General features: G+C 44.3%; 1 protein-coding gene across 3 annotated transcripts in view; it reads left to right on the top strand.

The window, feature by feature from the left end:
- Window positions 1–1014: 1014 nt before the first annotated feature.
- TYR (tyrosinase) overlaps window positions 1015–24065 on the top strand; it is a 57032-nt gene continuing 33981 nt past the window's right edge. For all 3 annotated transcript variants that reach the window (XM_044442369.1, XM_044442368.1, XM_044442370.1), the window contains exons 1-2: window positions 1015–1833; window positions 10102–10318. In XM_044442369.1, coding sequence (XP_044298304.1) covers window positions 1015–1833; window positions 10102–10318 — 1036 coding nt within the window. The remainder of the gene's footprint in view (window positions 1834–10101; window positions 10319–24065) is intronic.

The following is a 24065-nucleotide window of genomic DNA, read 5'->3' as shown; positions in this document are numbered from 1 at the left end:
ACATTCCTTCATTACAGGGATCTTGGCTATATAGTTATTTGTTTTTCCTCCATCAGCTTCTAACTTGGCTCTCTGTTTTAGCATCAAGCCTTTCAGATCCATTGACCTGCAAGTGCAGCTCTCCCTTTAAAGGTTCAGTTCCATCCAAAGCCTACTCTGCAGCCAGGTTTAGGGAGTGTGCATCATCCACCCAATTTTCATGGGCTTTCCCTTTAAGATCCAAATACCAGCCTAAGACAGTCTCCAAAGGAGCAGAGATGCTTTCAGCCACTGCTCCCTCTTCAATTTTCTCTTCCTCTATCATGGTACAGAATTGCATAATTTTGATTGACCTCTTTTAGTGCTCCAAAATTCTCATGGGTTGAACTCAGAATTAAATACCTTTATCTTTATATGCTTTATAAATATCTACATTTACAGATTCCCACTTTGGCCCCATTCTTAGATATATGCATCCCTCTTTCTGCCTCTGAACCTTAGTAAAATCTTCCCTTTCTCTGAAGGAAACAACTGAGGAACTTCAGACCGTTTTTTTCACTCCATTGAATGTTTCGCTGAGCTTATGCTAATTAATGAGCTTGACTAGATGTGTGAGATTTCCTTCCATACCCCCATCTCACCCTTCCTTCTTCCTTTATCCACACACAGCCCCAAAAAGGCATTATGTCAGCTGTTCAAATTCTTGTGTGTGATCAAGAATTACACACTCCACAGCGGGGACCACGACAGTGATCATGTGAGAGACAGAAGATGCGGATTTTATAGTAAGTCTCTGTACAACTGAAGCCAAAGGGGGAGGAGGGGTTAAAAGTTACTTGGATGTAACCCAAAACATGTGATAATCAGATTACAGAAAACTGTGTGTATGGCAAGGATGGGGAGTGAAACTGAATGATGTGCAGGAATGAAGTCTGGAGGGAAAACTTCTCAGGGCTGCAACAGGGATAATAACTTGCTTTTCGCCAGTGAACCACTTGGTTAACCACTTGGTTGTACATCTCCTGCCACTGAAAGATGTCTCTTTTGTCCATTGGTATCCTCCTAGGCAGTCTTCCTGTCGGGTCCAGCCAATTTCCTCGGGCATGTGCCAATTCAGACAGTCTGCTGCGAAAGGAGTGCTGTCCTCCTTGGCCAGGTGATGGTTCCCCTTGTGGAGAGCTCTCAGGTAGGGGGTCCTGCAAGGACATCATTCTCTCTGATGCCCCTCTTGGTCCTCAGTTCCCCTTCTCTGGGGTGGATGACAGGGAGGACTGGCCTGTGGTGTTCTATAACAGGACGTGCCAGTGCTCCGGCAACTTCATGGGGTTCAACTGCGGTGGTTGTAAGTTCAATTTTGTGGGTCCCAACTGCACTGAAAAGAGGCTGCAAGTGAGAAGAGACATCTTCCGGCTGAGCGCCAGAGAAAAGTATCAATTCCTTGCCTACCTCAACCTGGCAAAGCACACCACCAGCCGGGATTTTGTCATCGCCACTGGAACATATGCCCAGATGAACAATGGATCCAATCCCATGTTCCAAAGCATCAACATGTATGACCTCTTCGTCTGGATGCATTATTACGTGTCTCGGGACACGTTGCTTGGAGGCACAGATGTCTGGCGGGACATTGATTTTGCTCATGAGGCTCCAGGTTTCCTTCCTTGGCATCGTGTTTTCTTACTCATGTGGGAACATGAGATCCAGAAGATCACCGGGAATGAGAATTTCACCATACCTTACTGGGACTGGCGTGATGCCCAGGACTGTGACATATGCACAGATGAGTACATGGGTGGAAGGCACCCCAGCAACCCCAATCTTCTGAGCCCTGCTTCTTTCTTCGCTTCATGGCAGGTTGGTGCACAGTGGGTCAGAAGGTGGGGGACAAAGAGAAAGCAGGAATTTGTGACTTCCAAAGATGTAGAGTTGTATTGTCTTTCAGCCCTTCTTTAAAGTTGTGATGCCACAAATATCTAGGAGGTTCTACATATTTATATGATCATATAAACTTAATTTATGCTAGCCCTGGGCAGTGAATTTTAACTCTCAGGGAGTTTCTGACATTTGAGGTGTGGGTGGGGGGCGGGGGGGGGGCTTGTCTTCCGTAACTTTGTTGTTTAGAATAGTTTCACCTGCAGGAGCCAGGGAGAACTTGTTTTCTATTGCTGGTTGTAAAGGTGGCTTGCAGGATATTTAAAATGCAGTGCAATTGAGGGAAGCCATTGGAACTAAAATAAATCAAAACACAAGCCACCAGAAAATTAACACATGCAAACAAAATAATCTCTCCCTAAAAATAAAGATTAAACCACAAAGGCATCCAGGTTGGTCCTATGGAAAAGGGCCAAATCCATCTTCTGGTATCAGGCCAATTCAAAAATCACACTCACTGAGTTCTCCAGCAGCTGGCGTATGTAGGTGTACTGCCTCTGATACCAGAGGTAGCATATAGCCATCAAGACTAGTTGCTATGATGGGAGTTGTAGTGCAACAAATCTGTAGCGTACCAGGGTAGAGAAGGCTATGTTGCCAGGGTGATTGTGTCCATGCATGTATCTGCCTGCCATGTCTGGAAAGGCTCGGCTGAATTGGGTTGCTAGCCATTCGTGAGAAGTTCCACTTACCTGAAGGGAAGGATCCAGACCTGATCCTACATCAGCATGCAGCTTGTGCCAAACATGTTCCTTTGCCGGTGCTTCCCTCCACACTGCTGATACATGCTCCTATTGGCCTCCTGCATTGGTCGGAGGGTTTCTGAGATCTGGTGGCCATGGAGCCCGCCATTTACATTTCGCATGATGTCAGCAACAACAGCATCAGCATCATCTAATGCCCAATGGCCAAAACTCTTTGGGCCATTTACAAAGGACTGAAACCTTTAAAATAGAATATATTAAAAATGCATTAAAAACAATTGAAAACAACCAACAGTAGAAGTTCCAGGCCTGGTGAGAACCTCATCCTAAAGACTCAAAATGCAAATGGGTAGAGGAAAGTCTTGACCTGATACTGAAAAGATGGCTATGTTGGTGTTAGGTGGACCCCACCCAGGCAAGTGTTTTAAAACCTGAGGAGGGACCATGGAACCTGGAACACATCCTCAGATGACAATCAGACTGAATGGGGACGTTCATGCCAGGAATGTGTTTCAATCAGGTATTTTGGTCCCAAGCCCTGTAAAGCTTTATAGGAGAAAACCAGCACCTTGCTTTGGGCTCAGAGACATGTTCTATGTCCAAAACTTCTAGTCGCAGCCCTTAGTATGGCCACCGTATGTGGCACAAGTTTCAGGTTTAAAACATCTTCAAGGGCAGCCCCATTATAGTACATTATAGTAAACTAGCTGAGAGGTTGTTGGAGCATTGATTACTGAACCTAGGCAGAAGTCACTCCATGGGCTGAACCTCCAAAGACAACGAAGAAAGCCCCTGCTAGATGATGCTACATCAGAGACATTGTGGAATGTTAAAATGGTGGTTGCCAAGTCACCAGATGCTGAGACCTCATGGTGGTGATGGGGGTTAAAAAAAGAACGAGAATGGTATAAAAGCATAGAATAGTAGGAGCCATAAAGGCCATCAGGTCCAACCACCTGCTGTTGCAGGACACCAAGTTACAGCATCCCTGTGGGCCTTGTCAAGGCATGCAGGTCCCAGCAGTGGTCTCAGAATGCCGTACGGAAGGAGTAGTGAACCCCTTTCAGCCCATGTGCCAAATTCCATTTTAGAGCATCTGTCGAGTGTGATGTTCCAGCCGTAGGAGGACCCACAAGGCAAAAGGAGGTGGGGGCCAAGTATCAGCACGTTCTTGCTGAAACCACTTCTTGCCAGTAATTCAGTCTTAAGTTTGATAATCCCCTAATAGGGGAATAACCACATTCAGAAATGATAAATGGTCCAGGGAAGGGTATGTGACCATTAAGGAAACCCTCCATGGTAGAGCAGAAAGGCGGTATCTTGTGCCAAGCCTTAGTAGTACTGCAGAGTAATAAGAATTTTTTTTTAAGATGGAAGTTTTCATTTTATCCATTGAAACAACTTTTGCTCCCTCTCCCACTGGAATAGCTCTCAATTACAGTGAAGTTTCTCTGATGCACACCAGTGCATTCAAGACGAGGATCTCACCCTTTATGAACTGGAGAAAGGAAGAAAAGCAGGAGGCCAGGGGGAGAAGGGAAGGGAAGGGAAGGGAAGGGAAGGGAAGGGAAGAGAAGAGAAGAGAAGAGAAGAGAAGAGAAGAGAAGAGAAGAGAAGAGAGAAACTACTTCATGGTCAAAGCTGCCATGATGCCACCACTCTGCACTCCAGGACTGTGTCAGGCCCAAAGCAACATGTAGAAAGCACGAGCAAGGAGGAAAAGGGGCCTTTTAGAGGGTTATGGACAATCCAGTCACCAAATAAGAAAACATATTTTTTAAAGGGCTTTGTTCTGCAACCCAGGAAGAAATGAGGAGATGGGAAACCCTTGGAGAGAAGTCTTAGAAAACAGCTTTTGAGAAAATAATGACAATATCTCAAGAGGAACACATGATGCACTCAAGAGTTGTGATGAATTGGCTGGCCAGGTCAGGGGGGCAACATACATGAAGCAACTATTTCTAACTCGGCTTCCCCTCTTGAAAAGAAAGGAAAACAGACTTTATTCTGTGGAGACGTTGCCATGGAAACAGTGATAACTGTGACTGAATGGTGAAATGCTGACTTCTTTCTCCCCGACACCCCGTTTCAACCTTTTCCTTTTCCTCAGTCAACTGGTGTTACTCTTAACTGAATGAATTTGCAAGCCCAGTTTCCCCCCTGTTAAGACTGGGAGAGCTGCTTTTGCCTTCAAAGCTGCCAAAAATAGTTTATATTTTCCGACACCACTTCCTTTCTAAAAACTAGTCTTTTATAGTGTGTGCGTGTGTGTATGTGTGTGTAAACTGAAGTAATGTGTTCACTTTCTGGTAATGACTGAATGATGTAACAGCGGAAATTTGAGCACATGTTGGGAAAAGATTCTAGTAGTTCCTTTCCATGGTATGTATATATGTATGTAGCTCTCCATCCATCCAATCATTTATAGCCTGCCCTTCTTCCTCTTGCAAGGAACCCATGGCACTGTACAAGGTTTATCCTCACAACAACAGCCCTGCAAGGTAGGTCAGGCTGAGAAGCAGTGACTGGCCCAAAGTCACCCAGTGAACTCCATGGCTGAGTGCAGATGGAAACCAGATCTCCCAGGTCCACAGTTAATCACAATGCTACAGTGCACACACAAGTGTGTGAACACACACAATAATCCTACATACTAAAAGCAAACCCATTCTTGGAGTGCTGATCCTTTTGCAACCCAAATGACACTACAGGACAAACCAGAAAGAGGTATTAGCACAAGCCGGGGAGCCTCTGACTTTATAGAAGTATAAAATCTCTTCAGAAAACAATTCCGGGAAGACCCTCTCTGTGCACAAAATGAGCCAATAAAGGCTTGAGTGGGAGACACGCGAGTTCAGCAGAATTCTTTCCTTCGCATCTCACTCCCAGCCTCCTGCCTGATTCTTATTTGTGAACTGGAATTTCCTGCAAATTAAACAGCAGTCACCAAAGGGAGATTTGTACATATCTCCTCAATGCACAGATTTTCTAACTTGCTCCACTTCTCTCACTTTACAGAGGAAATGCATGCAAATAGAACAGGGGATCTGGAAAGAGTCAAGTACAAGCGTGTATTCAACAATGTAGAAATATTTTTGGTGGACCTCAAGAGCTTCAGAGGGGGTCTGCTCATATGTCTTGCCAGCACGAAACAAGTTCTCTTAACATCCCAAGGACTGGATATACATTGTGGCCTCAGAATGCTGGATGAATATTGAGAGGGAAAATTGAAGAATGGAGTAGGGAAGGGAAACAATGGAGTATTCCGGAAGGGGGCCAGCCTGGCTGACTAGAACCCTAAACAGCAGCATTCCATGCCACAACATCTTCTAGTGGATCCCATTTATAAACTGGGTCTCAGGCAGGTTTCACAGGGCTTCAGTTACTGTCATCTGCTCAAACATAATGTATTCCCTTTATTTTTGAAAATACAGGGCAGCAGAGAATTAATTCACACAGAAGTGCTTATTCTTTGTATTCTTTTGAATTGGCAGCTTCAGGGATAATAGTTAGCCAGATGTTCTTTTCCTGACTGCTTTCTGACTTCCTGACTTTAGAGCAGTATGACAATGGGACCAATCATCCTGGGAGGTTGTAGGCTCCCCTGCACTAGAGGCATTCAAGGATGGAGTTGAGCAGGGGGCTGCACCCAATGCCCCCTTCCAACTCTACTATTCTGTGGTTCTAATCTGAATGAATCCAGGTCTTGAACACTGACTGATCACTGGCAGCCATAAAATTATAACCAACTGGTTGTGCACTGCAGACGCTGTGTGTGAAATGTTTCATATTCAGAATTCTACCTGCACAGTTGGAAGAAGGTTAAAAGAGATCTAGAGCTGGGTGTTCCTTTGCAGATATCAAGATGCATCAAGGAGAAATATTGTTGTCATACCAACATGAATTAAAGACGAGATTTTTAAACTTACTTTTCTACCATAATTTTGACAGCAACACTGGAATGAATCTGAAGCTACGCAACGTGTGGCAGAAAAGAGAGACAATGGGTCTTGTGAGAGCCATTTTTTCTCCTTTAGCGGAAAGTGATAAGCAAATCAAGGTAATAGATGTAGAAAGCTCCAATGCTGTGGTGGGACTGTGCCACAAGATGTGATGTTAGGGTTGGGTCTGGTCTTTTCCAAATACGAGTCCTACGTGGAATGCCATCTGATCCACTGCTAGACTGTTGCAAGCTTCATGATGCAATTAGCAATCATGTCATGGCTTGTTTTAATTTTTTTTTTAATTAAAAGCATGAGGGGTGGGCTTGTTAACAGAACTGTGACATGCAGTGAGGAGGAGTTTAAGCTCTCCCTCCCCTGCTGCATTCATGGTAAAACACCTTCTGTCTACACAGACGCACCTTCCATCTTCACTGCAATTAAGCATTGGGAAAAACGGGAAAAAGAGGCAACACTTCCATTGCTGAAATTGATAGGGTGTGTGTGTGCGCAGCATAGCCTTACAGTATGATTTCTAACTGTATTTATTGGTATGCGTAGTTAAGTCCTGAGCACTTTGTGGGATAAGGCCGAATAAAAGTACATTTAGAAGCCTAGAAGTACGAAATTCATCAAAACATGATGACAATACATGAAGAAGCCTGCACGGTGAATCACAGATGTAGTTGTAAAAAAATAAAAAAGAAAGAAAAGGTTAGATCCACAATATTCACATGTTCAAGAGGCAAGAAATGCAGGTAAGTGCCTCTTATTGAAACTACAAGGACATGGATTTCCATCCTGAGAAAAGAAACTGTCCTTTCTGTTTGTATGCAGTGAAAGAGCTGAATGGGTCACCATGAGAAGCAAAGGCTAACAATTCAGTCAAAATCCAGCAAGGACTGAATATCTGTATGTGTTTTTCTATGAAGTGGGGGAAGCACAGACCTAAGCTGTGTAAAATGATAGCCTTTGAGAAGGAATTAAGAATTCACCTGTTTCAGAGCTAAACCTCCTACTAGGTCATGTTTTTTATGAGAGCAGATTCTTTCATGACTGCCTGTCCTTGGGTTCTTGTTCTTCTAGTGAAACATCTGGTGGTGGCCATCAAGAGAGACGGAATATTGACTTAGCGTGGTCATGGTTCCCATCCAGCATGTTGTTTCCTTTTCTTTCAGTCACCTCCAATCTTTTTTTGTAAATGATGGTGAGGATTATATGGAGATAGGCAGATATTTGGTAACCTTGAAGAAAGATCTTCTCCCATATGTACCTCCATGTTTATTAGGATTAGGCTGTGTGGTGGTCCTATGAGAGCTGTGGAATCCCTTATCTCCTAAAGCTGGAGTGGACAACACATGACCCAGCCCTAAAGCTGCATCTGGCCTTCAGTTGAATTATATGGCCTAACCCTTGGTCTAATGTCATGTGGAGGAGGGCCATGACCTGTTCTTCCCTGCAGTGGAGGGCTGGATGTGATCCAATGGGGCAAAGCTCAAGAAACCAGGTTGGATGTCAAGAAGTACTTCCTGACAGTTAGGACCCGTAGGATATGGAATGGACTTTCAAGGGAGGTGGTGGAGGCCCCATCAGTGGGAGTGTTCAAGGAAAGATTGGGCAACCACATGTTGGAAATTACATGAGTGGAGCTAGCTGGGGCTGGAGATCAGACTAGATGGCCCAGGAGGCCCCTTCTGACTCGCTTCTTTTCTATGTTTCTATGCTTCTCATTGCCAAGGTCCTGTGCAAGTGATCTGCTCAGACATCTGACTGATGGGATCTGTGTCTCCCCAGGCAGTCAGCTGGGTGTGAAGAGCAGCATTGCAATAAAGTGCCACAGAATCCATTCCTTTGAGGTTCATCAACTTGTGCTCATCTTAGAAAGTGAGCCAAGCTGAGCCAAGTCTGCAAATTTGCACTGAACAAAGGTTGTGTGACTGGATTCCCAGCATGTTTCAGCCAGCCATGCAATACATGCCAGGATGGCATTCTTGGTGTTATCTTCTTTGCCTGGCTGCTACTTCCTATTCTGGGTTTTACTTTGCAATGTGGAGCAAAGTGGCAACATGCATTTGGTGGAAACACAAATTTGGCAGGACCCCATTTGGCTGAATGCAAAATTTTATAAATAACATAAACATGCAAATGCATTCTTGGATTCACTCCTGATTTATGTCCGGTGTTCCAGATCTAATAAGTGATGCTCATGTCGCTTGCTTGCTTTCTCTCTCTTAGAATGTGTATTGTGAATTTAAAAAATAAACAAAAACAAAAGTTATTAAACAGGGGGAAATCATTTACATAGCATAACAATTAGGCATATCAATTGCAATGGATTCATTTGAAATAGGCATGTGGAATTCTGACTGAAAATTAGGCAAGGCAAGATCAAATCTGCAAGCACTCAGGAAGGCTAGTGGGCCTCTTCTTTGCCGAAAGTACACAAAGTCTGCAATTCTTTGCATGGAGTATTCAGGGGACACAAAGCCTGGAATCATATTCATGAAAGCCATGAATGGCCTTTGCACTTCAGGTACACAAACAGCCTGTGCACAAATGGGTCTAACGGACTTATTTGGAATCACATCCTGCCCGACCCTCATGTGACCCCTTGGTGCAAGGCAAACTTCGGCAGAGAAAAGTGCCCGGGAGAGCTGAGCCAAGGAAATACAACAGATTTCCACCCTCGGACCAATTCCTCACGCATTATTTATTTGAAGCTACATATTATTTATTATTTATTTATTTAAAACATTTCTATGCTGCCCCCATCACAACAAAGCCTCGGGGCGGCTCACAAAGAATATATAAAAACATACATAAATAATAATAATATAAGAATTTTTAAAAACATTAAAAAAACCCCGGTGCATTCTCGGCTAAAAGTTTTAAAATCCTAATTAATTCAATAATTTAACAATTAAAATAAGTTTTAAATAAAAAGGTCTTAGCCTGGTGCTGAAAAACAAATAATGATGGCAAATAACAAATATTACACCCACACACACACACACGGAAATATTCTAAGGTTAATAGAAGTAGTTATGCATACTTTTTCAACAAAGGTAAGCAAATATCTATATTCATCCTGGCCAGGGTAGTGTCTAAATACAACCAGTTCAAAGGTCAAATAGTCAATAGGGACTCATTTCATTGCATGAGCAGCACTGGCCATGTAATGCCATTCCTTTACCTGTGATACAGGCATGGGAAAACCACCTTTGTTAACCTTGTGTTAGATTCCAAGGAGCAGGTAGATAATTAAGTTGAACATGTCCATATTTAAATATTTTGCAATACAAGGTTTATCCCTATAATAACCTTTTCCCAAAAGAAAACAGCTGTTGAGCATTGCCCAGAGATATGGCTAAAGAAAGCATTATCTGTATCACATCTCCAACACTTTGGCAACTAAGCCAAGTCTTTATTGAAAAGGAGTTGTAGTGTCTGATATGCGCACAGTAGTCTTTTTAACTAGATCTGAACGGCAGACTACTCAAAACTGTCCTAGTTCTGAACCCGCTGGTGTTTTGTGTCTCACGCAGGTCATCTGCAGCAAATCAGAAGAGTACAACAGCCGCCAAGAACTTTGCAATGGCACAAGCGAAGGGCCTATTCTTCGAAATCCTGGGAACCATGATAAGGGGAGGACTCCCAGGTTGCCATCCTCTGCTGATGTTGAATTCTGCTTAAGTCTGACCCAGTACGAAGCTGGAACCATGGACAAAATGGCCAACTTCAGCTTCAGGAACACTTTGGAAGGTAAGCCCTCTCCCCACAATATATATTAATGGTTTGTATCATAGTATTTGTGCGCACCCATGTTACTTCGTTACCACAAACAGGAACAATTTTCCTAATACAGAAGTCCCCTGTGTCTCCCAGAAGGGTTTCCCTCTCACCCCTGACTTCATGCAAGCTCCTTGTATGAGAAAAGAAAACTGGAAATCCAGAGCTGTGTGTCTGATAATACAAGTTGTAGTGAGATATCATGGACAACTGCATTTGTCCGGCTTTGTTTAACAAGCTAAGTTATGGACAAACATTTGCCTGTGGGATAGCCCCTTTGCAGCTCCCTCTATATCAAGCCAAAGTGAGTCAGAAAGTCTCAAATGGGCCAAGCTTTGTCATTCCATCCAACCAGGAAACTACCATCACCAGCTTTAGAACAAGCAAGGAACTTAAACCATGCTTTGAAGACAGTTCAAACCCTTTTATGAACCATGCGAAGAGCTTTGGTTATCATGCACTACAAAATATAACAAATAAATATTAAATAGTAAATTATTTCATTTATATCCCAGCTTTTTTTCTGCAAGGAACCCAAGGCTTCACATAATTCTCCTCCTCATAACTATATTTTACCCTGTGAGTTTGGTCAGAATGAAAGGCAGTGACTGGCCCAAAGTCAGCCAGGGAGCTTCATGGCCATGTGGGGGTTTGAATCCAGGTCTCCTGAGTCCTGCTCCAATACTCTAGTCACCTACTAAGTAAGTACATAGGAATTCAGACCCAGGCACTCAAAAGGAAGGCACCTAAAGCTTTGGGCCTTGATGGACGGTTGAGGGTCTGGATATCCGAAGGAGCATCTCCTTCTACATGCACCTGCCTATGCCTTAAGAGCTTCCTCTGAGGCCCTTCTCTGGGAACCCTCTTTGAAGGAGGTCAGAAGAATGGCCACCCAAATGGCCTTTTCTCTGGTTGTGCCCCGGTTCTGCAACCTGCTCCCCAGAGAGGTGTGCCTGGTGCTGATGCATTATTCATTTCAGCACAAGGCCAAAACATTTGTTTACCCAATATTTTAAGGTTTAATGGCATTTTAATGTTAGGATTTTATTGTAAGTTTTCATATTGTGTTTTAATTGTCTTCATAATGTGTTTTAATTGTGCTGCTTTGTTGTAAGCTATCTAGACACCTGCTGGTATAGATGGGTTATAAATGTTTTAAATAAATAAAGAAACTCTCCGGAGGTCTCAGGCTGAGAGTCAGCAACTAGCTTAAAGTCACCCAGTGAGCTTCATGGCCAAGTGGTGACTAGAACCTGGATCTTCCAAGTTCTAGTCCAACACTCAAGCAATTATATCACATGGTCTCCTTGCAAAGCAGATAACCCTAGGGCAGTATCCTACACTGTCCCTGGGCTAGAAGAAGTTTCGATGAGTACAATGGGAAGCCAGTGGGAGTGAACAGCAATGCTCTTTTCTGGAACAAAGATGGTCAGAGGGGCTTGTTGAAGAGAGGAGAGAGCATTTCCAGTGTTTCTCCTAGATTCCAAGGTTGCTTCAGGAAACACTTGCTTCTTTTTGTGCTCATGATGGGATCTGCTAGTTGCCATAGGCCAAGCAGGAAATGAGTGTCTGTATCAGATGCTATGCAACATTTCCCATGGGGACAAAATGGGAAACCATGGTTCGTTAGAGGTGCCCTAACTTAACTGCAGCATTCTACAAAGGGGCTTCATGCAGAATAAGTGCTAGGAACCCGGAAGATCTGGGGCTCAAGAGCAGAGAGTCATGTTCCTATGCTAATTTGCATTTGTCTTTGTGCGGCTTTAATGGGATGTATGGACAGGGTATAGATGGGCATTGGATTTCAGGAAAAAAGCTCAGGCAGAAAGATTCAAGGGGGTAAAGTGGGAGGTGAAGCACCCGTGGGCAAAAAGTCAGCTCATTAGGGGGGATCCAGCACAACAGAGGCCATCAGTGCCCCCCAGAGCATTATTTCAGCAAGTGCCCCAGGGCAGCAGAGTGTGGGTAACATGGCCTTGCAGAGATTCAGGGTTCCAACCCCAACAGGTCACTGCCTGGCACAGCCTCTGGCTGTTTATATGGGCAAAGCACACATGCATGTCTTTGTTTATTAAGCCAGCATGTGCTCACATGAACCAGGCCAATGCCACAAGAGGCATACCTGTGCTGTGGTGCACAATGCCTTTTGTTAGGCCCTGGGCTAGACTTTCGAGATTTTTCAACTGCCCGAATGTCTTCCATGTGCATATCTCTGGATACACTCCCCCGTGTGTCTTCATACATAATTGTACAGGAAAGCTTGTCAACTTGATTTCGTATAGTCTAATTGTCCAAAGAACTGATGTCACGCTTCCTCCTGCATGAATAGAAACATCGCACTGTAGATGCAGAAGCAGCAAACGACCAAGATCAAACATTATGTGTGTCACTGTTTCAACAAGTGTCCCAGTGTGTTCCCCCGGTGGGGTTCAGCTTCTAATATCTGCATGCCCATGGCTTTGGCATCACCACTAAGAATTCTTTAACACCTTTCCACCCACAGTTCTTTTTAGCAACAGCTCTTTATGCCTTAAGAAACCTTCCATAATTTCAAAAGTGATTTAATGTGTGGCTTGGGGTGGATTGTATGTATGTGGGGGCAGCCTTTCAGAAACTTAAACTTGACACCCACTCCTGATCCTGCTCTTAGAGGGCTGGGAGCAACTGCATTCAATACATTGTTCACATCTATTTAACTGCAGCATAGAAGTTAATAGACAAATAAATATTCCCAGTGCTGAAGCTGCTACCAAAGCCTAATGGCTTTATATTGCATTACATTGCCAATTATTTATTAATAAGTATATAATGATTATGCAATAGTCATTACATTGGAGTAATGCATTATACTGTCCCAATATGGCTCAGCCCTGGCACCAACTAGGGGAAAATCCAAAAGCAAGCCACCAAGGAGATTTCCAAGAGAAAGGTCTGAGATATGGCCAAGGTCCAAACAGCAGAAAGCAGTCAAACCCATCTGCAGTCCAAAGAGCAGAGTCTAGCTGGAATCTAAAGGTCAAAGCACAGAGGATTTGTCACAAAATAAGGTCAATTATGTGCAATTCCAAAGCACCCACAGCTCAGGGAAGGTGATATTCTAGGAGGCAAAGGCCTAAACTGAACTCTGAAATGTGGGTGTCCCAGAAACCCATGTCAGCATCATATCAGAGGCTTGTGTTAGGAAGCCCCTTCATGAGAAAAATCCTGATCATGAAGAAGAACCCAATGGATGAGTTTATGAGGTTCATGCTTTTTTTCCAGGCTGCGGGGCATGCCTGACCCTTCTGGTCATGAGGGTGTGGAGAAGGAGAGAAGGATGATCAGTGATTTGTGTATTTTTGAGCGACTTGCTCCACCAAACTTACTAGTGGTGGTGATGGTGTTTCCAGTTGTTGGTGGCTGAAACATTATTTACTCTGAATGCTTTAATTAATTAATCAGTTTCTCTGCTGCCCAATAACTGAAGCTCTCTGGGCAGTTTACAAGCATGCGTTGGTGGGCAACAAAATTAATCCAGAGTTTGGAAACACTGCCCTATTTTTTATTATTATTATTATTATTATTATTATTATTATTATTATTATTATTATTATAACATTTCTATGCCACCCCTTGCCGAAACCTCGGGGCGGCTTACAACATGATAAAATACATTGAAACACAATAGTACATAATATGAGGTGACACTGAGAGAACTAGGTATGTTCAGCCTTGGTATCACTCTATAAGTACCTGAAAGGCTTTCACAAAGGGGAAGGTCAAAATCTCTTCTGTTCATACCAGAGTGTAGGGCACAGAATAATCAAGTCAAGCTGTGACGACCCAGATTCAGGCTGGACATCAGGAAGAGCTTCCTTGCTGTCAGAGAAATACGACAGTGGAACCAGCTGCCTAGAGAGGTGGGGGGCTCTCCCACACTAGAGGCATTCAAAGAGAAATTGAGTGGGATGGTGTAATTGATGACCTTCCACAGCAAGGGGTTGGACCCCATGGTCTTCTTGATGCATTCCAACTCTACTATTCTATGATTCTGTGCCATCTGGTGATAGGATGTCCTCATGAAGTTGAATCAGACCAATCTGAAAATGGAATACAAGTCTTCCTGTCCCATCTCTGTAGCCTTGTGGTGGGGAAAGGCAATGATTACAAAGACAGGAAGCACTGTCACCATAAGGAATGAGTGAGGAATCCATGGTGGTGGGAGGGGGGATCCACTGGCTTCCCACGGTTCAGATCTTTAAACTACAGTCCACTTTGTTGCTGCCTTGGGTCTAAATTCCTGGCCAGCACACAGCATCTATAGGGCACTCACCAAGTACTGAGCCCCACACGTTGAGCCCGCAGCATCCCTCTCCCATGCCTGTGTTTGCGCTGTCAGATGTGATATGGAAGAAGGTTGCCGGTTGTGCAATTCTCATTCCGTGAGCCTTTGCAGACTTCCTCCCAGCTTGGCGTGCTTTCCAAGACCAGGCTGAGCATAAGAGGAAAAGCATTAATGCAAGAGCTTCCGATGCTCATCCCAACCCTAATTACCACTGCTGGGAAGTTGTCCTCTCCTTCCAGGTATAGGCCCTACATTTGGTAGACCGTGTGCTACCAAAATGCATCCCAGCAACCAAGACTCCAGGGAACATGATTGCCAGTGTTAGCCAGCCCATGAACGTGCTGGTAGAATTGACAAATAAGGACAGAGAGAACAATTTCATTAAAACTTTTGTGTTTGTACCAGGTATGCAAAGTTTATGAATATTTAGGCCTGGGCAAAGCCAATTTACCAAACCAGACTATGACTCAGTCTGTTTTAGGCAGCCTCCTCTCTGTGAGACACCCATTGAGAGACGTGCATACAAAGAACCTGCATTTGTCCAAGTTCCCCGAATGCCATCTCGAAGCTTGCTCCAACTTCTGCCCACCTCAGATTGCAATTGTTGTTTTGTTTCTGTTCCCCCTCTTTCCCTGTGTTAAAAAGTGCCTGCTTTCATGCCTATTTTTCCAAAGGTGTGCATCAGTCACATACAACTTTTCCCCCAGGAATTAGAGAGTTTTGGCACATTTTTCAAAAGAGGATTTTTGCTTGCTTGTTTCTCAGATGTATGCAAACTACCAAACACATTTTCTTTGGTCTGTGAGTCCCATGATCAGGCACCTGGTAGATCATTACTTGGCTAGTGGAGTGCATTCCATGTTGTGGGTCACAAGACAGATACTCCTGATTTACGTTTTCTGGATCCGTGCTAACTACCTAAAACTATTTATTTATTGTACAACCAACAGCAGAGGCCCTCCAGATGTGCTGGACCATAATTCCAACACATCTGGAGGGTAATGGATAGGGGAGGGCTAGGCTACAACAACCTAAAACAGAGCAGTTATTGTGCAATCTCATCTCTTCAGGATGTTTTGCTTTGCTCACTAAATAGGGATCATGCAGAACAGCTTTGCCAATGTGACATCCCTACCCAAGGAACATCTTAAAGTATGGATTTAACTGCCATCCACCCCTTTACACTTAACTGGAGTGCACCACGGACACCTTTCATTTCCTATTTATATAGTATGATTTAAAGTTTTTTAATATACATTTTATGCAGCTTGTAGTAAATCTATACTTTCTGGACCTGTCATAATTTGTTATACAAGTTTAAAATTTCATGGGAAATTCATATCCCATGAAGAATTGTAGGCCTTGTAGATATAAAATCAAAATATCTTGTTTCTACCTTCATGGATTATAGCACTGCCTTCCAATCTAGGTTTTACCTAACTATTTAATTTACCTGCTAGGGGAATCTAGCTGAAGTCAGATAAGCTCAAGGTGGGTGTGCACCCACTGGTGACATTGGCAAAGGAGGGTTTTTCAACAGAAGGTGCCTTATTGAAGAGACTTTCCAGATCAGGAGGGGTAGATGAAACCACATCAGCCAAAATGACAAGGAAATCCTTCAGAAAGGCCTAGAACCTGCTTTAGTAGGAGATCCTGTTACACTTTATACCATAGGTGTCTTGGAAATGTCTTCCACTTCTTTTCATCCATCCTCATGCAATTTGATAGAAAAGAAATTCAGAGGGAAATGGCATTCTGAATGACCTAATTCTTATGGGTTGTGCCTGTCACTCTTGCCTTTATCTTACATGGAAGACAGCTGAGCAGCAATGAGTGAGCGCCTGTCTTTTGTTGCCTGGTCATCTATCGGTTCCAGGAGAAGCCACTCTTCTGTAAGGCTGTTTTCATATCAGGACATTCAGGGAGCCCTGGAGAGACAGCTTGCAAACCCAGATTCACCATGATGAATGCACCCTCAGTCGCTTCACACTCACTAGGTGATCGCCAGACTAGTGCCCAAGCAAAGTAGAAAATACCCTGAAGAAGATGCGGAAAAATGGAAGCCTTTTTAATGGGGAAGGAAAGTTCCAGGATATTTCATTTTCCCTTAGCATGATCTCCAATCCTTTCCTGAAGCTGGACGCATAACAGGGAGCCTCCAACAATGCATTCACCTGACCACACACATACGCGCTCACAGCATGGAGGATGCATAGAGGGGACTGTAAGGGCCAGGGTGTGGGCAAGGGGTGAGAGCGGCAAAGTGCTGGGACCCTGGTGCTGATGTGAAGTGAGGGCTTACTGCTTAGTAGGGCTGGAAGCAGGTGGTGTGGTCAATGGTCCAGGGTCAGGGCAGCGGGCAATCCAATATTGTACACAGGGCCGCCTTCACGCATGGGCCTGATGGGCACTTGCCCACGGGCCCCATACTAATCTGTGCATGGTAACCCTTGGAAAATTGGAAAGCTTCCAAAATGAACAGTGGTTGTAGTTGTCGTAGGGGCCCCAGTACCCTGCTTTGCCTGGGGCCCATAATGCTGTTAAGATGGCCCTGAGAGGGAGAGGGAAAGCACAGTCCAGAAACAGTCCATTGGCCTGATGCCAAGAAGACAGTCATGTAAGGGTGGTCCCAACACAAGTCGGCTGGAGCAGGGCAGGAACAACTGGAGCAAGCAAAAACACGCAGGGGCAGAGCAAGGGCAGGCTGGGGTGCACAGGATCAAAGAGGAGCAGGGCAGAAACAACTGGAGCAAGCAGGAGCAGGCTGGAGCCTGCTGGAGTAAGGCAGGAACTGTTGGAGCAGGTCACAAGGCATGGTGAAGTAGAGGCCAGAACACAAAAGACTCCCTGCATTGCTGCGGCCATGAGCAGCGGTGCCAGGAAGCCTTTTCTGCTGGTCTCCAGGGCCTCCAGCTGCACCGCACAGCTGCTCCTCCGGTGCTCCTGCAAGGGCCTGCGGAGGTGCTGCTGGTTCTGAAGGCACGTGCAAGGTCACTCTGGCCCTGACCCTGACACAGACCATGCCGGCTACATGCCGGCATGCTGAAGCTGTTGCTGCTTGGTAAGACAGCCCCAAGAAGCACAGGAAGGACGGAAGAAATTGTGCTACCATCCCTGCTTATGATGAACTATCTGTTGTAAACTGCCCAGGGTGCTTCCACTATTGGGTGGTATAGAAATGAAATTAATTATATTAATTATCATGCCTGTGAGAAACCATTGAAGAACTTCCTTTCCCCCGGCGAAATTGGGTGACATTGTTCAACCCCACTGTTCAGAATTTCTTTGCCCATAAGTACAGTGGAGCATTCTGAGAACCTAGGCATATGCAGCTCTGCTTCAGACAAAGACTCTCTTCTTCATGGTTTATGAAACAAACTTCATACGACATGAAAAATGTACGTAAGAGTGCATACCCGAGTATTTGCACCATTGGGCATTTGGGAGAGCACGCATTCATAGGGGCACCATGTGCCAGAGATGACTTGACAGCTCATAACAGGAACAGCAGTTATTTAGGATAAAAAGCATAAACCAGGAAATGCATAAGGATGCAATCTTATATCCCTTGCATAGGAGCAACTCAGTGTATAGGTTAGGGTATAGCTGTAGATTTGTGCTGTAAATTCTTGCCACAAGGTGATAGATCCAAGCACACTTGATACATACTTTCTGAGGGTTAGAATCTAAACTTTAGATCTACTAAGGGTGCAGTCCTACCTCCCCCAAACCTGTTGGGAGATGTAGGCCTTTTTTCTGCCTAGGATTGCACCCTAAGAGTTCCATGGCTGCATGTCTGTTAGTGTTCCCACTGGTCTTAGCACAGTAATAGTAACCAGGAGGTTGTCCCTTGGAACATGGTTAATAGGTGATTAATACACTGATATAAATTGGCAACATGCAGGTATGTGAGGGGATGTCACACGGAGATGGGTTGAGACCTGTTCTCCCCTGCAGAGGAAGGCAGGATGCGCTCCAACAGAGCAAAGCTCAGGGAATCAAGGTTCCATTTAGATGCTAGGAAGCACTTCCTGACAGTTAGGACCCCGAGGGCGTGGAATGGGCTTCCATGGGAGGTGATTGAGGCCCCATCGGTGAGGGTGTTTGAGGATAGGCTGGACATGCACATGGTGGGCATGTCGTGAGCAGAGCTGGCTGGAGCCAGGGGTCGGACTAGATGGCCCAGGAGACCCCTTCTGGCTTGCTCTGTTTCTATGTTTCTATAAATTGCTGTTACCAATCCACAACAGTTTAGTGTGGAAGTACATCATCAATCCCATTCACTTCAATGGGAATCTCACTAAAATCCATGTAGCTTCAACATAGCTTAGCTGGTCCGGATTTTATCTGTATTCATCATCTTTTTCCTTTGGTTTTGGTGCAAGTTATAACATATCCTTTATACAAATTTTAACTCTGTGCCAGAGCCAAATTAGTTCAACTGAGGAAACCAGCCCTGTGGTTTTTAGAAGTGTTAGTCGTAAAAGGAATTCATGGGAGGACTATTCCGTTTTGCCCATTAAAATCCTTCCAGATTGCACTGCAGGCATCACATGAATGGTATACCTGTACTGATGAAGCATCCATTGGAAACATCATAAATGCAATCCCCATATTCTTTTTTGCCATGAAAAAAATCGCAATCTCTCCCTTTCCCAGGTTCCCTTTAATATGCTCTGTTTTCTAAATGCACTGCCCTGTGACTGACCACTTTCTAGGGATCCATCAAAACCTAAAGCTTTCCAGATCATGGGGGAAGCAGTTAAAAGAAACGATTGCCGTGTAAACACAACAGGCAGATGCAACCGCACCGTGAGGAAAACAAAACTACACATCTGGTGATGCTTGTGCTTAAATAATAGGGCTTATGCCATCAATGTGTATAGAGGATAATGCAAAACAGATTTAACTGAGTGGCTTGGAGTCAGGGATTTTGACTGTGGCAAAGCAATAATTGTATTTAGGAGTCTGTTTTAGCAGGGAAAGAGACACATTTTTGTGCCAACTTTCCATTACCTCCTAAGTTGCCATTTGCTGATCCTCTTAAGAGATTTATCTTTCTGGGATTGAAACCCAACTTTAACCACAAAGCACACAGAAAGGTGCACACGCCACTGCAGCTTTCTGTTTTGCAAACAAAAGGATACCCATCATTACGTTTTATATTCAGCTAGCAGGGTGCCTGTCAAGTATTGAAGATGCGCACAGAAATGTAACTATAACAAGGTGCTGTCTGTAGCTAAATCAGGGTTTCAGCACTGTTTTCTCTTTGCAGATGCATGTTCCACCCATTTTTCTTTCCTTCAGCCCCTGCTTGTTTCCCTTTGTCATCCCTTTGGACCTACAGGTTTGTTAGTGGCCTCATCAGCATCCTTAGCTCAGGTCCAGGGGCTGTGTCAGATACCAAAATGAGCTGGGGCTCAAGCACACAGGATGAAAATTTGCACAAGTCTGCATATAATTTGCATTTGCCAGTTTACGTTTGCTCTAAAGTCTGTGAGTGTGTGATTTTCATTTATATTAGATTTTTTAGCTTGCTCCAATAGCCACAAGGCTCCCTGGGCAGGCTACTGACAGTCACACACAATCACTAAAATCACATAAAACATCATATAAAACAGTAAAATACAATATCAGACTCATAATCATAAAGAATAAAAGAGCACCAATGTCACATCTTGACAAACCCTATGGTTACATAAAAGGTATAACCACTCTTTTTTAAAATATACAACCGTTAAAACCTATTTAACAATTTAAATACTTGCAAAATGAAAAGTTATTTGTCTGTTGCTGGAAAGAGTATGAGGAGGGTGCCAGGCAAACCGCTCTGGGGACCTGGTTCCAAAGTTGGGGCGCCACTCCCAAAAAGGCCCTTCTTCTTGAGGCCACCCGCCTTATTTCCTGAGGAAAGGGCTCCTTCAGAAGGGCCTCTGATGATGACCTAAAGGGCCAGGTAGATTCACCTGGGAAGAGGCACTCCTTTAGGTACCCTGGTCCCAGACTGTTTAGATCTTTAAACACCAGTGTTAACACCTTGAATTGGGCCCAGACCTCAACTAGAAACCAATGGAGCTGGTAGAGGACTAGCTTTATATGGCCACCTCTGAAGGACTCAACCTTTTAAGGACACCCCTATCTGTGAAAAGGGACGTGTGGAGGAGTATTTGACTTCAGGCAAAGCCTCCAGTGGGCAGATTAAAGGGCAAGGGAAGGCAGCAGCAGATGAAATACAGGTGGGCAAAAAGCCCACTCATCCAGGGGGATCGGAAGCATCTGAGATCTTCAGGACCTAGGGACCTTCATTTCAGCAAATGCCCATGAACAGTATGCAGTTGGTGAAGGTGCCCTTCCAGAGATCTGGGGCTCCCCATGAAAGTTTCAGGGCCAGGTGACACCACCTCCTCTGCTTCGTCTTGTACCTCCTCCCTTTCTCCATCAGTCTTCCTCGCTCGGTTACATTTGATTCGCTTGCTTGCTTTTTAGCTTATTGTAACTTCTGCTGCTTTGTTTGGTTGCTAAGGCTCTGTGATTTTCCACATGCAACTATGTGTGTGGGCCAAGGGAACAGATCGGTGTAGTAGTTGCTGATCACACAGCTGCCTTTCGCTCTGCTCTGACAGCAGTTTTCTAATTTGAATCCCTAGGGGAATTGTTTCTGTCAGGTGTAGGCAGGACTGGGAAAGGCGCTCAGGTTGATTTTGGTTTGGGGACAAAAAGAAAAGTTTAAAAACATTGAATGTGAGAGAAAGCAAAACTAACAAAATCATCTATCTGGACTTCAAGTGCTTAGCTCTTAAAATTCTAGGTTCGATCCCCATGTTCAACTATGCTAGTCCCTGATGAGACTTGTGGCCTCTGTTTTCCTAACAAAATCCTTTATAACAGCTCCATGGCAGGCAGAAAAAAAATGTACTTTTCCATCCTGGGAATAAATGTACTTACTGAATTGTCTGGGTGTGTATGGATGAGAATTTTGTTTCCATTTGATTTGGGTAAGAGTTTACATGGATTTGCAAAATTCTCCATCTTTGGGACCCAAAGGACTTGGGATTAGGGAAAAGCAGACCATGGCATAAGCAAACTCTGGCAGATAGGGATGTGCCCAAACAGAAAATCATAGAATAGTAGAGTTGAAAGGGGCCAAGAAGGTCATCAGTGCAGGACTCCAAAGTCAAAACAGCCCTCTCAGATGGCAGTCAAGCTGCATCTGCAAGAGAACCTTCAGGCTATTGGGTGGTATAAAAATGTTATAAATACATAAATCTTGAATTACTCTATTATAGGAGAGCCTGCAACCTCCCTGGGTCACTGTTTCCATTGTCACCCTGTTCTAATAGTCAGGAAGTTCTTCCTGATGTTCAGACATAATTTGGCTTCCTATAATCCATTCCATTATTCAATCCCTGCACTCTGGAATGATTGAGAAGAGATCCTGTCCTCCCTCTGGGATGGAATTTGTCTCTTTAGAATTTCCTTCTGTTGTTTTCAGCTCAGAGCTCCAGCCTATCAAGATCATTTTGAATTTTGTTTCTGTCTTCCCAGGTATTAGTTATCCCACCCAGTTTTGTGTCATCTACACATCTGATAAGCGTTTCCTGCCCTTCCTCATCCAAATCATTAAAACTAATATTAAAGAAACCGGGCCCAGACCTGAACCCAGCAGTATTCCACTCATTCCCTCTCCCAAGTCTGGGAACTTGCCAGTGATGAGCACTCTTTGACTCCAATCCAGCTGATCATTTTTCAACCCAGCTCACTTTTACCTAGTTTGCTCATCAAGATATCATGGGGCACTTTGTCAAAAGCTTTGCTGGGGTCAAGACAGATGATGTCCACGGTATTCCCACAGTCCATCAGGGAAGTTATCCAATCAAAACATGAAATCGGATTAGTCTGGCAAGATTTGCTTTTGACAAATCCATGTTGGCTTCTAGTAACCTCCCAGAAAGCTTCAGCTGTGGGGCAAAAAAGAAATGAAATACCTATTAAATCATCATTACCATCACTGTTTTCAAGGTGTTTTTAGATTTACTGTTATATAATCTGCTCCAGAATTTTCCCAGGGAATGCTGTCAGACTGACTGGTCTGTAGTTCCCAGGTTCTTCTGTCTTTCCTGTCTTGAAGCTGGGGACAACATTAGCCCCTCTCCAGTCATCTGGCATGTCTCCTGTCCTCCATGATTGCTCCAGATAATAGATGGTGAATCTGAGACTTCTTCTGTCAGATCCTTTATTACTCTAGGATGGAGGAAGCTAGGTAGTTTGAGTTTGATGAACTACGAATCCCAAGATCAGAAGCAGACAAAGTTAGTGGGATGGACTACAGCTTTCTTTCTCTAAGATGAACCACAATGTGTGCATTTTTTTGCATAACATCAGCCAATACTGCATAAGGGTATTTTATTATGTTGTGAGCCGCCCCGAGGCTACGGCAAGGGGCGGCATAGAAATGTTTTAATAAATAGATAGATAGATAAATAAATAAATAAGTCATTCCAGGGCCATGTGCTTTGTGGTGTCCAATTTGAATAAATCAGCTGATTTTATGCAAATTTCCTTAGGGTTTGCTTGTTTGTTTAATGCACACATTGTGGTCCATCTTAGAGACCGGACCACAAGCTGGCTCAGCTTGTGCCATGGAGAGTTAGTATCAGCACAGTGTTGGTGAATGAAACTCCAAGGCTTAGTTCAAGAAAACCCATCAGATTTTCACACATGCACCATCAGATTCCTTACACACCCCTCCATTTAGGTCCAGGCTTTATGTGTGTTGCTCTTAAAAGCCTGGATTTGAATCCCTATGTAGTCAGCCATTGGACAGAGAGTTGGAGCAAGTCTCTGGCAACCCCAGTTCTAGTCCCCACTTGGTCATAAAGCTCACTGAGTGACTTTGGACCCATCATTGGCTCTCAGCCTAAGCTACTTCACAGAGTTGTTGTTGTGAGGATAAAATGAAAAAAGAACTTTTTCATTGAGTAGAGACTGAGGGAGCTGGGCCTTTTCAGCCATGAGAGGAGGAGACTTAGAGGGGACCTGTTAGTGACATACAGGTACATGAGGGGGTGCCATACAAAGGTGGGACATGACCTTTTCTCCCCTGCAGTGTAGGGCAGGACACGTTCCAATGGAGCAAAACTCAGGGAACAAAGATTTAGGGTGGATGCCAGGAAGGACTTCCTGATGGTTAGGACCCTGAGGGTATGGAATGGGCTTCCATGGGAGGTGGTTGAAGCCCCAACAGTGAGGTTGTTTAAGGATAGGCTGGACATGCACATGGTGGGCATGTCATGAGCAGAACTGGCTGGAGCTGGGGGTCAGACTGGATGGCCCACCATGACTCTAGAAGGCCCCTTCTGATTCACACTGTTTCTCTGTTTCTATGTTTCTAACTTG

The sequence above is a fragment of the Varanus komodoensis genome, unplaced genomic scaffold (assembly GCF_004798865.1).
Source record: "Varanus komodoensis strain SLA01 unplaced genomic scaffold, ASM479886v1 scaffold4, whole genome shotgun sequence".
In the NCBI taxonomy this organism is placed as follows: Eukaryota; Metazoa; Chordata; class Lepidosauria; order Squamata; family Varanidae; genus Varanus; species Varanus komodoensis.
This window is presented reverse-complemented; position numbering and strand designations above follow the sequence as displayed.